The sequence below is a fragment of the Chlorocebus sabaeus genome, chromosome 16, assembly GCF_047675955.1.
Source record: "Chlorocebus sabaeus isolate Y175 chromosome 16, mChlSab1.0.hap1, whole genome shotgun sequence".
NCBI lineage: Eukaryota > Metazoa > Chordata > Mammalia > Primates > Cercopithecidae > Chlorocebus > Chlorocebus sabaeus.
Genome location: NC_132919.1, coordinates 1649286 through 1662037, shown reverse-complemented (window position 1 = coordinate 1662037; position 12752 = coordinate 1649286). Strand labels below are relative to the sequence as shown.

General features: G+C 49.3%; 1 protein-coding gene across 1 annotated transcript in view; it reads left to right on the top strand.

Moving 5' to 3' along the window:
- The first annotated feature begins 11204 nt into the window (after window positions 1–11204).
- Window positions 11205–12752, top strand: part of PRPF8 (pre-mRNA processing factor 8) — a 32311-nt gene continuing 30763 nt past the window's right edge. Inside the window, exons 1-3 of the mRNA XM_008009786.3 lie at window positions 11205–11328; window positions 11528–11638; window positions 12403–12571. Coding sequence (XP_008007977.1) covers window positions 11539–11638; window positions 12403–12571 — 269 coding nt within the window. The 5' untranslated portion in view covers window positions 11205–11328; window positions 11528–11538. The remainder of the gene's footprint in view (window positions 11329–11527; window positions 11639–12402; window positions 12572–12752) is intronic.

Genomic DNA, 12752 nt, shown 5'->3' with positions numbered 1-12752 from the left:
GATCTGTCAGTAAAGGGTGGCAGGAGGCATGCAGCTGGAAGAAACTGCCAGTGGAGAGAGAAGCTCTTTGCTTTAACCCAGGGACATATCGGGGAAGGTGAAGTCCCACTAGGATCAGAGAGATCTGGTATGGGGCGAGTAGGGACAGAGAAAAGAGATCTCACCTATAACCAAATTCTGGCAGGGGGAGGAAGGTAGAAGAGGTGCTGTCTGTACCGGCAGAGATGGATGTGATAGTTGCCAAGAGACAGAACCTGGGCCACAGCAATTGCTGCTAATATTTCTGGTTCTCAAAGCCACACTCCTGTTTTTCTTTCTTTTCTTTCTTTCTTTCTTTCTTTCTTTCTTTCTTTCTTTCTTTCTTTCTTTCTTTCTTTCTTTCTTTCTTTTTTTATGAGATAGCATCTCACTCTGTCACCCAGGCTGGAGTGTAGTGGCACGATTCCAGCTCACTGCAACCTCAGCCTCCTGTGTTCAAGTGATTCTCCTGCCTTAGCCTCCCAAGTAGCTGGGACTACAGGCATGCACCACCAAGCCCAGCTAATTTTTGTATTTTTTGGTGGAGAGGTTTCACCATGTTGCCCAGGCTGGTCTTGAACTCCTGACCTCAAGTGATCCACCCGCCTCAGCCTCCCAGAGTGCTGGGATTATAGATGTGAGCCACTACGCCTGACACACACTCCTGTTTTTCTACTTAACTCTGGTCCTACTGTGTCCTTTTAATTTTTTAAATCTTTTTAATTTTTTTGGTATCTTTTGACTTTTTGGGGGTTTTTTCTTTTCTTTTTTCTTTTTTTTGGGGGGACGAGTTCTTGCTCTGTCGCCCAGGATGGCATGTAGTGGCTTGATCTTGGCTCACTGGAATCTCTGCCTCCCAGCTTAGCCTCCCAAGTAGCTGGGACTACAGGTGCATGCCACTGCACCAGGCTAATTTTGGTATTTTCTTGTAGAGACCAGATTTTGCCATGTTGCCCAGGCTGGTCTCAAACTTTTGCACTCAAGTGATCCACCCACCTCAGCCTCCCAAAATGCTGAGATTACAGACGTGAGCCACCGTACCTGGCCTCTTTTGACTTTTCAAAGACAATTCGGATTCTTAGAGGAATGAACACAGGGCTAGGTCTGTCTTCTTAGGATGGCACTGAAGTCCAGAATCACAGAAGGAACTCAAGCACCCACTTGGGTGCCCAGTACAGAGTCTTCCCAGGCCCAGGCTTTCGTGGAAGAATGAGGGCAGAGGCAGAGTGTGTGAGAGAAGGCTGCAGGAGGATAAAGGAATAGCTGGCCTTCTGGCTGGGCGCCGTGGCTCACGCCTGTAATCCCAGCACTTTGGGAGGCCAAGATGGGAGGATCACCTGAGGTCAGGAGTTCAAGACCAGCCTGGTCAACATGATGAAACCCTGTCTCTACTAAAAATACAAAAATTAGCCAGGTGCCTGTAATCCCAGCTACTCAGGAGGCTGAGGCAGGAGAATCGCTTGAATCCAGGAGGCAGAGGTTGCAGTGAGCCGAGATCGTGCCACTACACTCCAGCCTGGGCAACAGAGTGAGACTCCATCTCAAAAGAAAAAAAAAAAAAAGGAAGAGCTGGACCTTTTCTGAGATTCATTCATAAGCTCTTCCTCCCTGCTGCTTCTGCTGTGTTTTTTTTCTGTTGAACAAGACCCCTTCCTTCCCAGAACATCCAGGTGATGGGAAGTGCCGAGCAGATTAAGGCTGCTGTTCTACTAAACAATGGACTGAGAGAGGCAACCCTTAGCCATCCACAGAAAAGGTACATGATCTACTAAAAAAAAAAAAATACAAAAAAGGCCGGGTGCGGTGGCTCAAGCCTGTAATCCCAGCACTTTGGGAGGCCGAGACGGGCGGATCACGAGGTCAGGAGATCGAGACCATCCTGGTTCACACGGTGGAACCCCGTCTCTACTAAAAAAAAAAAAAAAAATACAAAAAACCAGCCGGGCGAGGTGGCAGGCGCCTGTAGTCCCAGCTACTCGGGAGGCTGAGGCCGGAGAATGGCGTGAACCCGGGAGGCGGAGCTTGCAGTGAGCTGAGATCCGGCCACTGCACTCCAGCCTGGGCGACAGAGCTACACTCCGCCTCAAAAAAAAAAAAAAAAAAAAAAAAAAAAAGAAAAGGTACATGAGCAAAAGCAAGAGACAGGAAGATTGTCTTCAAAAAAACCTTGCTAAGAAGCGGAAGTACAGAAAGACACAAAGAATGACAGAGACAGACATACATAGATTGAGCGACAGATAGAAAGACAGAAGGATTATTCGCATAGAGGTGACAGAAGCAAAAAGGGATGGAGGTCAAAAGAGATAGGCCTTAGCAGAAATATGGAGAAAGGCTGTCATAGATCCTGAGAGACACCAAAGTCACAGAACTGATAAAATGGTTATAAACAAAAAGGACCAGAAAAATAGAAATAAAGGCCAACAAGAAGAGACTGCAAGGCTGAAAGGCACCCAGAGTCTAGACAGTGAACTAGAGTGAGTCAGCCCGGTACGGTGGCTCATGCCTGTAATCCCAACACTTTGGGAGGCCGAGGCGGGCGGATCACGAGGTCAGGAGATCCAGACCATCCTGACTAACACGGTGAAACCCTGTCTCTACTGAAAATGCAAAAAATTAGCTGGGCGTGCTGGCAGGTGCCTGTAGTCCCAGCTACTGGGGAGGCTGAGGCAGAAGAAAGGCATGAACCTGGGAAGCGGAGCTTGCAGTGAGCTGAGATCCAGCCACTGCACTCCAGCCTGGGCGACAGAGCGAGACTCCGTCTCAAAAAAAAAAAAAGGGGCCGGGCCCGGTGGCTCATGCCTGTAATCCCAGAACTTTGGGAGGCTGAGGCGGGCGGATCACGAGGTCAGGAGATCGAGACCATCCTGGCTAACACGGTGAGACCCAGTCTTTACAAAAATACAAAAAATTAGCAGGGCGTGGTGGTAGGCGCCTGTAGTCCCAGCTACTTGGGAGGCTGAGACAGGAGAATGGCGTAAACCCGGGAGGCGGAGCTTGCAGTGAGCCGAGATAGCGCCACCGCACTCCAGCCTGGGTGACAGAGCGAGACTCCGTCTCAAAAGAAAATAAAAGAAATAGAGTGACAAGGAGGAACACCCAGGCTCAGGAGCGATGGAGGAAATACTGGCAGATAGAGAGATCAGAAGAGTAAGAGGAGAGGTGGGGACAGAGAAGAGGGGGGATGAGTCCGGGGAGCTGAGAAGCAGAAGAGCAGAAGGCGGAGGAGGCAGTCAGTGGGAAGATTCACCGACGGAAGAGACCAGGAGATACGGGGACTTGGAGGCAGGCAGAAAGACAGAGGACAAACAGCTGCAATGCAAACCTAAAGACAGAGGCTGACAGTAACCGGTCGGCAGAGACTGGTAGGAAGGTAAGGACGAGTCAGAATCGGAGTGTCAACTGAGATGCAAATATAGGCAAAGGAGCTGACAGAATCACAGAGAGAAAAAAATGGAGGAGAGTGCAGAACGATTTAAATATCCAGGCTGGGTGCGGTGGCTCACGCCTGTCATCCCCGCACTTTGGGAGGCTGAGGCGGGCGGATCACCTGAGGTCAGGAGTTCAAGACCAGCCTGGCCAACATAGTGAAACCTCGTCTCTACTAAAAGTATAAAAATTAGCCGGGCGTGGTGGCAGGTGCCTGTAATCCCAGCTACTTAGGAGGCTGAGGCAGGAGAATCGTTTGAACCTGGGAGGCCGAGGTTGTTGTGAGCCGAGATCGTGCCATTGCACTCTAGCAGGGGTGACAGTGAGACTCCGTGTCAAAAAAAAAAAAAAAAAAAAAAAAATTGAATATCCAAAGGAAGAACAAAGAAGAGGCAGGAACCCAGAGATGAAGAGAGAAGAAAAAGAAATACAGGTGTGAAAAAAAAATGAGAGGGATTGTGAGAAGTCTCCATCATAGAGTTGTAAAAACAGGCGCAAAGGATGAAAATAATGAATCAAGACTGAGGAAAATACAGTCAGAAGGAGCTAAACACAAGCAGAAAATAAGAGCAGAGCATTTAAATATAGTTAGATAAAAACCCAAGAGGCGAAGGTATAGATAGTGAGCTAGAGAAACAATGTAGAATTTTGTCAGAGTCTGTACTTTTAGAAGTCATATCTTTGCTGGCTGGACATGGTGGCTCACGCCTGTAATCCCAGCACATTGGGAGGCCGAGGTAGGAGGAGTGATTGAGCTGAGGAGTTCAAGTCCAGTCTGGGCAACATATTGAGACCTCCTCTCTACAAAAAAAAAAAAGTTACTTTCTTTTTTCTTTCTTTTCCTTTTTTTTTTTTTTTGAGACAGAGTTTCATTCTTGTCGCCCAGGCTGGAATGCAGTGGCACATCCTGGCTTACTGCAAACTCCGCCTCCTGGACTCAAGCGATTCTCCTGCCTCAGCCTCCCTAGGAGCTGGGATTATAGGTACCCATCACCACACCTGGCCAGTTTTTGTATTTTTAGTAGAGACAGGGTTTCACCATATTGGCCAGGCTGGTCTCAAACTCCTGACCTCAGGTGATCCGCCTGCCTTGGGCTCCCAAACTACTGGGGTTATAGGTGTGAGCCAACATGCCCGGTCAAAAAAAAATTTTTAAGTAAAAAAAAAAGTAATATCTACAAAACTCAATTTGCCATCTTAACTGAATGCCTTGATGAACAAAAATGTTATCTGCCTTGAGTTTTTTTTTTTTGGATGGAATCTCACCGCCCAGGCTGGAGTGCAGTGGCGTGATCTCAGCTCACTGCAAGCTCCGCCTCCCAGGTTCACACCATTCTTCTGCCTCAGCCTCCCGAGTAGCTGGGACTACAGGCGCCTGACACCACACCTGGCTAATTTTTTGTATTTTTTTTAGTAGAGACGGGGTTTCACCTTGTTAGCCAGGATGGTCTTGATCTCCTGACCTTGTGATCCGCCCGCCTCGGCTCCCAAAGTGCCGGGATTACAGTCGTGAGCCACCACGCCCGGCCTGCCTTGAGTTTTTAAAGAAAAATAAATGTGACGAACTCATGTGAGGAATCTATTCTTTAAATACGTGTTGAGGTTGATATGAATTGATTCTAAGTCATACACCTTTTCTTTGGCCACTGGTATCCATTCGCGATGGTTTGAGCGAGTGTCCCTCTTGGTAATACTTGGTAGTATCTACAAAGGGCGCCCAAGAACTTGACCATTAGGGAAACATGGCTGTTTCTGCGGATTAACTAGTCAAGCCCGTACAGGAAGAGTGAGATGAGCTCCCAGTTGGGGCAGGCAGGAAGAATTTAGGACCACACACAGATTCCTACCAGTGAAACGTGAGGAAGGCAGGACTGGATTTGTGATCACAATGAAGTAAGTAGGCAGAGAATTGGAGTGTGGGCTACATAAAAATGATGTCAATCAAAGAAGAATGGTCAATTAAGACCCTAAGAAAAGGAAGTTCAAAAATGCAGAGGTTGCCAGATGCTACATTTGGTAGGAGCCTGGCTAGCAGAATGGTGCTTTGTCAGACCTCACCGTGGCCCAGGAAAATGGTCCTCAAGACAGACTCCACGCCTACCAAGCGACTTGCTAATGATTTCTTTGTCCTCCAGGACAGGGAAGGGTTTTTTCTGGATGGGATACATTGATATTTTATGGCCTTGAAACACTACCCTGATTATAAATTAATAAATTGCTATGCAAGTAATTGCATTAATCGTATCAATCTCTTCTGAGTCTGGTTACTTGGAGTTACTTTTTGGCTCCAGTGGTGTCCTGATTTACAATTTAATGCTAGACTATGGAAGCTTTGCCTTGGGAAAGATACCCTCTACAATCAAAAAGCAAATCCTGGCCGGGCGCAGTGGCTCACGCCTGTAATCCCAGCACTGTGGGAGGCTGAGGCTGGCGGATCACTTGAGATCAGGAGTTCGAGACCAGCCTGGCCGACATGGCAAAACCCCATCTCTACTAAAAATACAAAAATTAGCTGGGCATGGTGGCAGGCGCCTGTAATGCCAGCTACTTGGGAGGCTGAGGCAGGAGAATCATTTGAACTCAGGAGGTGGAGGTTACAGTGAGCCGAGATCATGCCACTGCACTCTAGCCTGGGCAACAGAGCAAGACTCTGTCTCGAAAAAAAAAAAAAAAAAGCAAATCCAGGGTCAGGCGAGGTGGTTCATTCCTCTAATTCCAGGGAGGCTGAGGCTTGGGCTTAGGAGTTCAAGACTGGCCTGGGTAACATAGCAAAACCTCATCTTTACAAAATTTCTTTTAAAATTAGCCAGGTGTGGTAGCACAAGCCTATAGTACCAGCTATTTTGGAGGCTGAAGTGATATGATCACTTGAACCCAGGTGGTCAAGGCTGCAGTGAGCCATAATCGGGCCACTGCATTCCAGCCTGGGTGACAGAACAAGACCCTTTCTCTAAAATAAAAATACATAAATAAATAAATAAGCAAATACAATGTATTCAGTAGAATGGACTTAGAGCAAGAGAGTGGATTCAGACAGGTGTTTTTTGTTGTTGTGGTTTTTTTTGTTTGCTTTTGTTTTTATTTGTTTTGTTTTGTTTTTTTGAGACAGAATCTCGCTCTGTCGCCCAGGCTGGAGGGTAGTGGCGCGATCTCGGCTCACTGCAAGCTCTGCCTCCCAGGTTCACATCATTCTCCTGCCTCAGCCTCCCGAGTAGCTGGGACTACAGGCACCCGCTACCACGCCCGGCTAATTTTTTGTATTTTTAGTAGAGATGAGTTTCACCGTGTTAGCCAGGATGGTCTTGATTTCCTGACCTTGTGATCTGCCCTCCTCACCCTCCCAGAGTGCTGGGATTACAGGCGTGAACCACCGCACCTGGCTGTTTTTTTTTTTTTTTTTTTTTTGAGACAAGCTGTCACTCTTTCGCCCAGGGTAGAGTGCAGTGGGTCGATCTCAGCTCGCTGCAGCCTCCACCTCCCAAGTTCAGGAGATGCTCCTGCCTCAGCCTTCCGAGTAGCTAGGACTACAGGCATGTGCCGCCACACCTGGCTAAGTTTTGTATTTTTAGTAGAGACAGGGTTTCACTGTGTTGGCCAGGCTGGTCTTGAACTGCTGACCTCAAGTGATCCGCCCACCTTAGCCTCCCAAAATGCTGGGATTACAGGCGTGAGCCATTACATCCAGTCGGATTCAGAGGGTTTAGAATGATTTTCAGTGCCAAAGGTTGAAACCAAAAGAATCTTGTAGCCAAATTAATCCTGAGTCAACAAGAAAATTAAACAGAAAACTTCATAACTGAACTGCCAAAACTTTATCACATAAAATCTGGATTTTGTTGGGCTGAAAATTAGAAGTCCTCATTTTACAAGAAGCTACATAAGGGAAGTTACTCTTTTGAGAGGAGCTCTTGTGTTGAAATGAAATGTTTATTTAGGAGCATCCCTGGCTGAACATTTGTTGTGCCCCTTCCCCATGTCAGGCACCATTTATTTATTTATTTATTTATTTATTTATTTATGAGACGGAGTCTTGCATCTTGTCCCTCAGGCTGAAGTGCAGTGGCACAATCTCAGCTCACTGCAACCTCTGCCTTACGGTTTCAAGCGATTCTCCTGCCTCAGTCTCCCATGTAACTGGGATTACAGGCACCCACCACCACGCCCAGCTAATTTTTTTTTTTTTTTTTGAGAGGAGTCTTGCTTTGTCACCCAGGCTGGAGTGCAGTGGTGCAATCTCAGCTCACTGCAAGCTCCGCCTCCCGGGTTCACACCATTCTCCGGCCTCACCCTCCCAAGTAGCTGGGACTACAGGTGCCCGCCACCATGCCCAGCTAATTTTTTGTATTTTTAGTAGAGACGGGGTTTCACTGTGTTCAACAGGATGGTCTCGATCTCCTGACCTCATGATCCGCCCTCCTCGGCCTCCCAAAGTGCTGGAATTACAGCATGAGCCACTGTGCCTAGCCATGTCTGGCTAATTTTTTGTGTTTTCAGTGGAGATGGTTTCACCATGTTGACCAGGCTGGTCTCGAACTCCTGACCTCGTGATCCGCCTTACTTGGCCTCACAAAGTGCTGGGATTACAGGTGTGAGCCACCACACCTGGCCATCAGGCACCTTGTATATATTATCCCATTTAACCTCACACAACAGAGATTCATCTTATCTTTTGTTTTTATTTATAGTTTTTGAGACAGGGTCTCACCCTGTCACGCAGGCTGGAGTACAGTAGTGCAATCATAGCTCACTGCAGCCTCCAACTCCTGGCTCTTGGGCTCAGGCGATCCTCCTGCCTTAGCCTCCTGAGTAGGTGGGATTACAGACATGCATCACAACACCCAGATAAATTTAAAAAAAAAATAGAGACAGGAGGCTGGGCGTGGTGGCTCATGCCTGTAATCCCAGCACTTTGGGAGGCCAAGGCGAGCAGATTGCAAGGTCAGGTGAAACCCCATCTCTACTAAAAATACAAAAAATTAGACGGGCGTGGTGGCAGACACCTGTAATCCCAGCTACTCAGGAGGCTGAGGCAGGAGAATGGCGTGAACCCACTGCAGCCGACCTCATATGAATTTTTAGATTCAATATATTTCAATGAAATACTACGGCATGGCCGGGCGCGGTGGCTCACGCCTGTAATCGCAGCACTTTGGGAGGCCGAGGCGGGTGGATCACGAGGTCAGGAGATCGAGACCATCCTGACGAACATGGTGAAACCCCGTCTCTACTAAAAATACAAAAAAATTAGCCGGGCGTGGTGGCGGGCGCCTGTAGTCCCAGCTACTGGGGAGGCTGAGGCAGGAGAATGGCGTGAACCCGGGAGGTGGAGCTTGCAGTGAGCCGAGATTGCGCCACTGCACTCCAGCCTGGGCGAGAGTGAGACTCCGTCTCAAAAAAAAAAAAAAAAAAAAAAAAAAGAAATACTACGGCAGCGGCCCTAGACGGTTTCCCTGTTTCCCTCCCCCATCCCCTCCATCTCCCCAGCACCCCACTCCTGTTTGCTGTTAAGGTGGAAATATTTGGATTCCACACAGTTGGGGTTGGGGAAGGAAGGGCAGGAGTTTGAAAAAAACAATGGACAAGCTGCTAAGGGGAGCGAGCGAATAGGTAGCAGGACTGGCCTGCGTCAGTGCAGCAGGAATTTGTGGTAGTCCAGTGCTGCAGGCTTCTCTGTCCTCTTCTAGCAGTGCCCTGACCTGGGATCTGGGGCAGAGAGAGCTTCCGTGCCAGCCTGTCAGGCCCCAGGATTAGCAATGCCAACCAGTGAAGGTTTGGGAGATGAGGGAGTCCTCTTAAGGGCACAGATTGGCAGGCCAGAGTGAGGGGCAAGGCTTCAGCCAAAGAAAGTATTTACTACCAACTGGGCGCAGTGGCTCACGCCTGTAATCCCAGCACTTTGGGAGGCCGAGCTGGGCAGATCATGAGGTCAGGGGATGGAGACCAACCTGGCTAACACGGTAAAACCCTATCTCTACTAAAAATACAAAAAATTAGCTGGGCGTGGTGGCACGTGCCTGTAATCCCAGCTACTCAGGAGGCTGAGGCAAGAGAATCACTTGAACCTGGGAGGTGGAGGTTGCAGAGAGCCGAGATCGTGCCAGTGCACTCCAGCCTGGGCAACAGAGTGAGATTCCGTGTCAAAAAAAAAAAGCAGAATATGTTCCACAGTACCAAGCTAAGTGATGTTCGTGTCTACAGAGGAAAGCTGAAATGCACCTCTGCCCTCCACAATTACTGCATTCCTGAAGAGTGCAGAAATCAATACTTGACAAATAGAAGTCTGCCTTTCAAACGGAAAAAGCCTGACTTATAAATATCACTCCAGAGGCAATGTATCTGACTTGATGTTTAGTCGTCAGCCGACTCCTACCTTTCTACCTTGAAATTTCTCCATTCTGTGGCCTGTCTATAAAGAAGGAGGCAAAATAGTGTATAGGAAAGTGCCCTGAACCAAACCAAAGACCGTGATTCTGATTCTGGCTGTGCTACAGACTAGCTGAGTATGTATGCCTGGATAAGTCACTTAGCCAGCCCTTGCCCAAACTCCCCATTGCATTAAAAATAGTTTTTAGGCCGGGCATGGTGGCTCACGCCTGTAATCCCGGCACTTTGGGAGGGCCGAGGCAGAAGGATTTCGTGAGGTCAGGAGTTTGAGACCAGCCTGGCCAACATAGTGAAACGCTGTCTCTACTAAAAATACAAAAATTAGCTGGCAGTAGTGGCACCTGCCTGTAATCCAGCTACTCTGGAGGCTGAGGCAGGGGAATCGCTTGGGCCTGGGAGGTGGAGGTTGTGGTGAACTGAGATCGCGCCATTGCACTCCAGTCTGGGCAACAGAGTGAGACCCTGTCTCAAAAAAAAAACAAAAGGAATTGTTTTTAAATTTTTACCGTTCTGAAAGCACATTGACATCCTTTGCATTTTTTTCTAATTATTTCACTTTGATTTGTAAATTCTCAACTAGATTGAAGGGCTGTATGGGTTACAATTCCTCTGCATCCTCCACAATAAACTTGGTGGGAATTTCAGACTTTTTTTTTTTTTTTCCCACGAGACCGAGTCTCGCTCTGTAACCCAGGCTGGAGTGCAGTGGCATGATCTCGGCTCACTGCAACCTCTACCTCCCAGGTTCAAGCGATCCTCCTGCCTCGGCCTCCCAAGCAGCTGGGATTACAGGCGCCCACCACCATGCCCAGCTAATTTTTGTATTTTTAGTAGAGACGGGGTTTCACCATGTTGGCCAGGCTGGCCTTGGACTCCTGGCCTTAAGCAATCCGCCCGCCTCGGCCTCCCAAAGGGCTGCGATTCCAGGCGTGAGCTACCGCCCCCCGCCAAGGGCTTGATTCTTTCTGCTCCCCTGTGAGCTCTACTGGTTGTCTTTTTTCCTGCTTTATCCCTCGTCCTCGGTAGACAGTGAGCACTCAATAAAGGATGGTTAAATGAATGAATGCATGAACAAATGACCGTCCTGGAGCTAGCTAGTACTGCATTGCACGTATACATTGATGACAACAGACATCGTACAATGCGCAATCTTGGCAAATTTATTAAAAGCCTCCAGACTTCGGTCTCGGCGACGCCGGGAGCCTATCACACGCTGAGGTCTGCCGGGGGCCCCAGAAACAGCCTCGGAAACGTGGGAGGCGGGGCTTCCCCGACCGCACCCCCTTGTATTCAAAGCCTTTCCGCCTGTGGGCCCGCCTCCTCGGCGCAGTGTGCCACTCTAATTGGCCACCTTACCAATCCATCTGAGCACCTCGGCGCCGATTGGATCAACTGCTGAAGTCGGGTTGCGCACTTTCCGGCGCTCGGAACGCGGAGCGGACGCAGAGTGGCCGCCATTGCGCTGCGGCGAAAGTGGCCTCCTGTGTGAGGGGCTATAGGGTGCGTGGCAGGCGTTTAAGGCCGGGCTGCGGGAGGCGTGGTCGGGTCGGGCTGAGTGACCCAAGGGGTTAGGCCGGGCGGGGCTGGATGCACTCAGTGTGGCGGGATTGCAGGCCGGGGTCCCCGGACGCCTTTCTGCTGCGCTTCTTGTGGGCCCGGGCCTGTGATTAGTGAATTTTTCTGTCCCGCCGCTGTCCAGATTCTCCGGGCATGGCCGGAGTATTTCCTTACCGAGGGCCGGGTAACCCGGTGCCCGGCCCTCTGGCCCCGCTACCGGACTACATGTCGGAGGAGAAGCTGCAGGAGAAAGGTGAGTCGAGTGTGGAGCGGCGCGCGGGCCGTAGGCGGGGCGGGTGTTCGCGCGCGCAGGTGGCTGGGAACCCTCCCCGTTTGGGCAGCTCCCGAAGTGACAACTCCCTTGTTAGCCCCATTTAACTTTGTATCAAGTCATTTTAAGCGCGTGTTATCTGCAAGCGCTGATCCAGTAGTGATAGAGACAGAATTCCTGTCCTTACGGGGTTTAAATTACAGCGGGAGAGATAGACAGTAACAAAACCTTGAGGATCTGTAATAAAAATGTCAGGCCGGGCGCAGTGGCTCACACCTGTGATCCCAGCACTTTGGGAGACCCAGGCGGGCGGATCACCTGAGGTCAGGAGTTCGAGACCAGCCTGGCCAACATGGTGAAACCCCATCTCTACTAAAAATACAAAAATTAGTCGTGTGTGGTGGCGCGTGTCTATAATCCCAGCTACTGGGGAGGCTGAGGCAGGAGAATGGCTTGAACCCGGGAGGCGGAGGTTGTAGTGAGCCGAGATCGCTCCATTGCCCTCCAACCTGGGTAACAGAGCGAAACAGCGTCTCAAAACAAACAAAGAAACAAACAAACAAACCCAGGTAGTAATACATGTGATGAAGGGAAAAATATAGTAAAGTGGAATTGGCAAGGAGTGCTTCTTCCTGCTGGGTGCCTGCTCCTCTGTCACACTCACTGACAGGAGCTTACCCTAGGGCAAGAGGTGAAGAGGATTAGGCTGAGGGTGTACAGTCCTTTAAACTGAGGTGCCTTTGTAGCTCGAAAATGGCAGCAATTGCAGGCGAAGCGCTATGCAGAAAAGCGGAAGTTCGGGTTTGTGGATGCCCAGAAGGAAGACATGCCCCCGGAACATGTCAGGAAGATCATTCGAGACCATGGAGACATGACCAACAGAAAGTTCCGCCATGACAAAAGGGTTTACTTGGGGTAAGGAACATCCTGAAATAATTTCATTTGGAATTTGGCCCTTTTTTCCCTGTCCCACAGTCTTGGATAGATGCTCTGTCATTTTGGAACAGGACGCTGCTTTGACAGCTCATCTTGGTGGATGTAAGAGAAAGGAGAAAACCAGTAGGAGTCTCTGATAATTTCTACATCTTCCACTTAG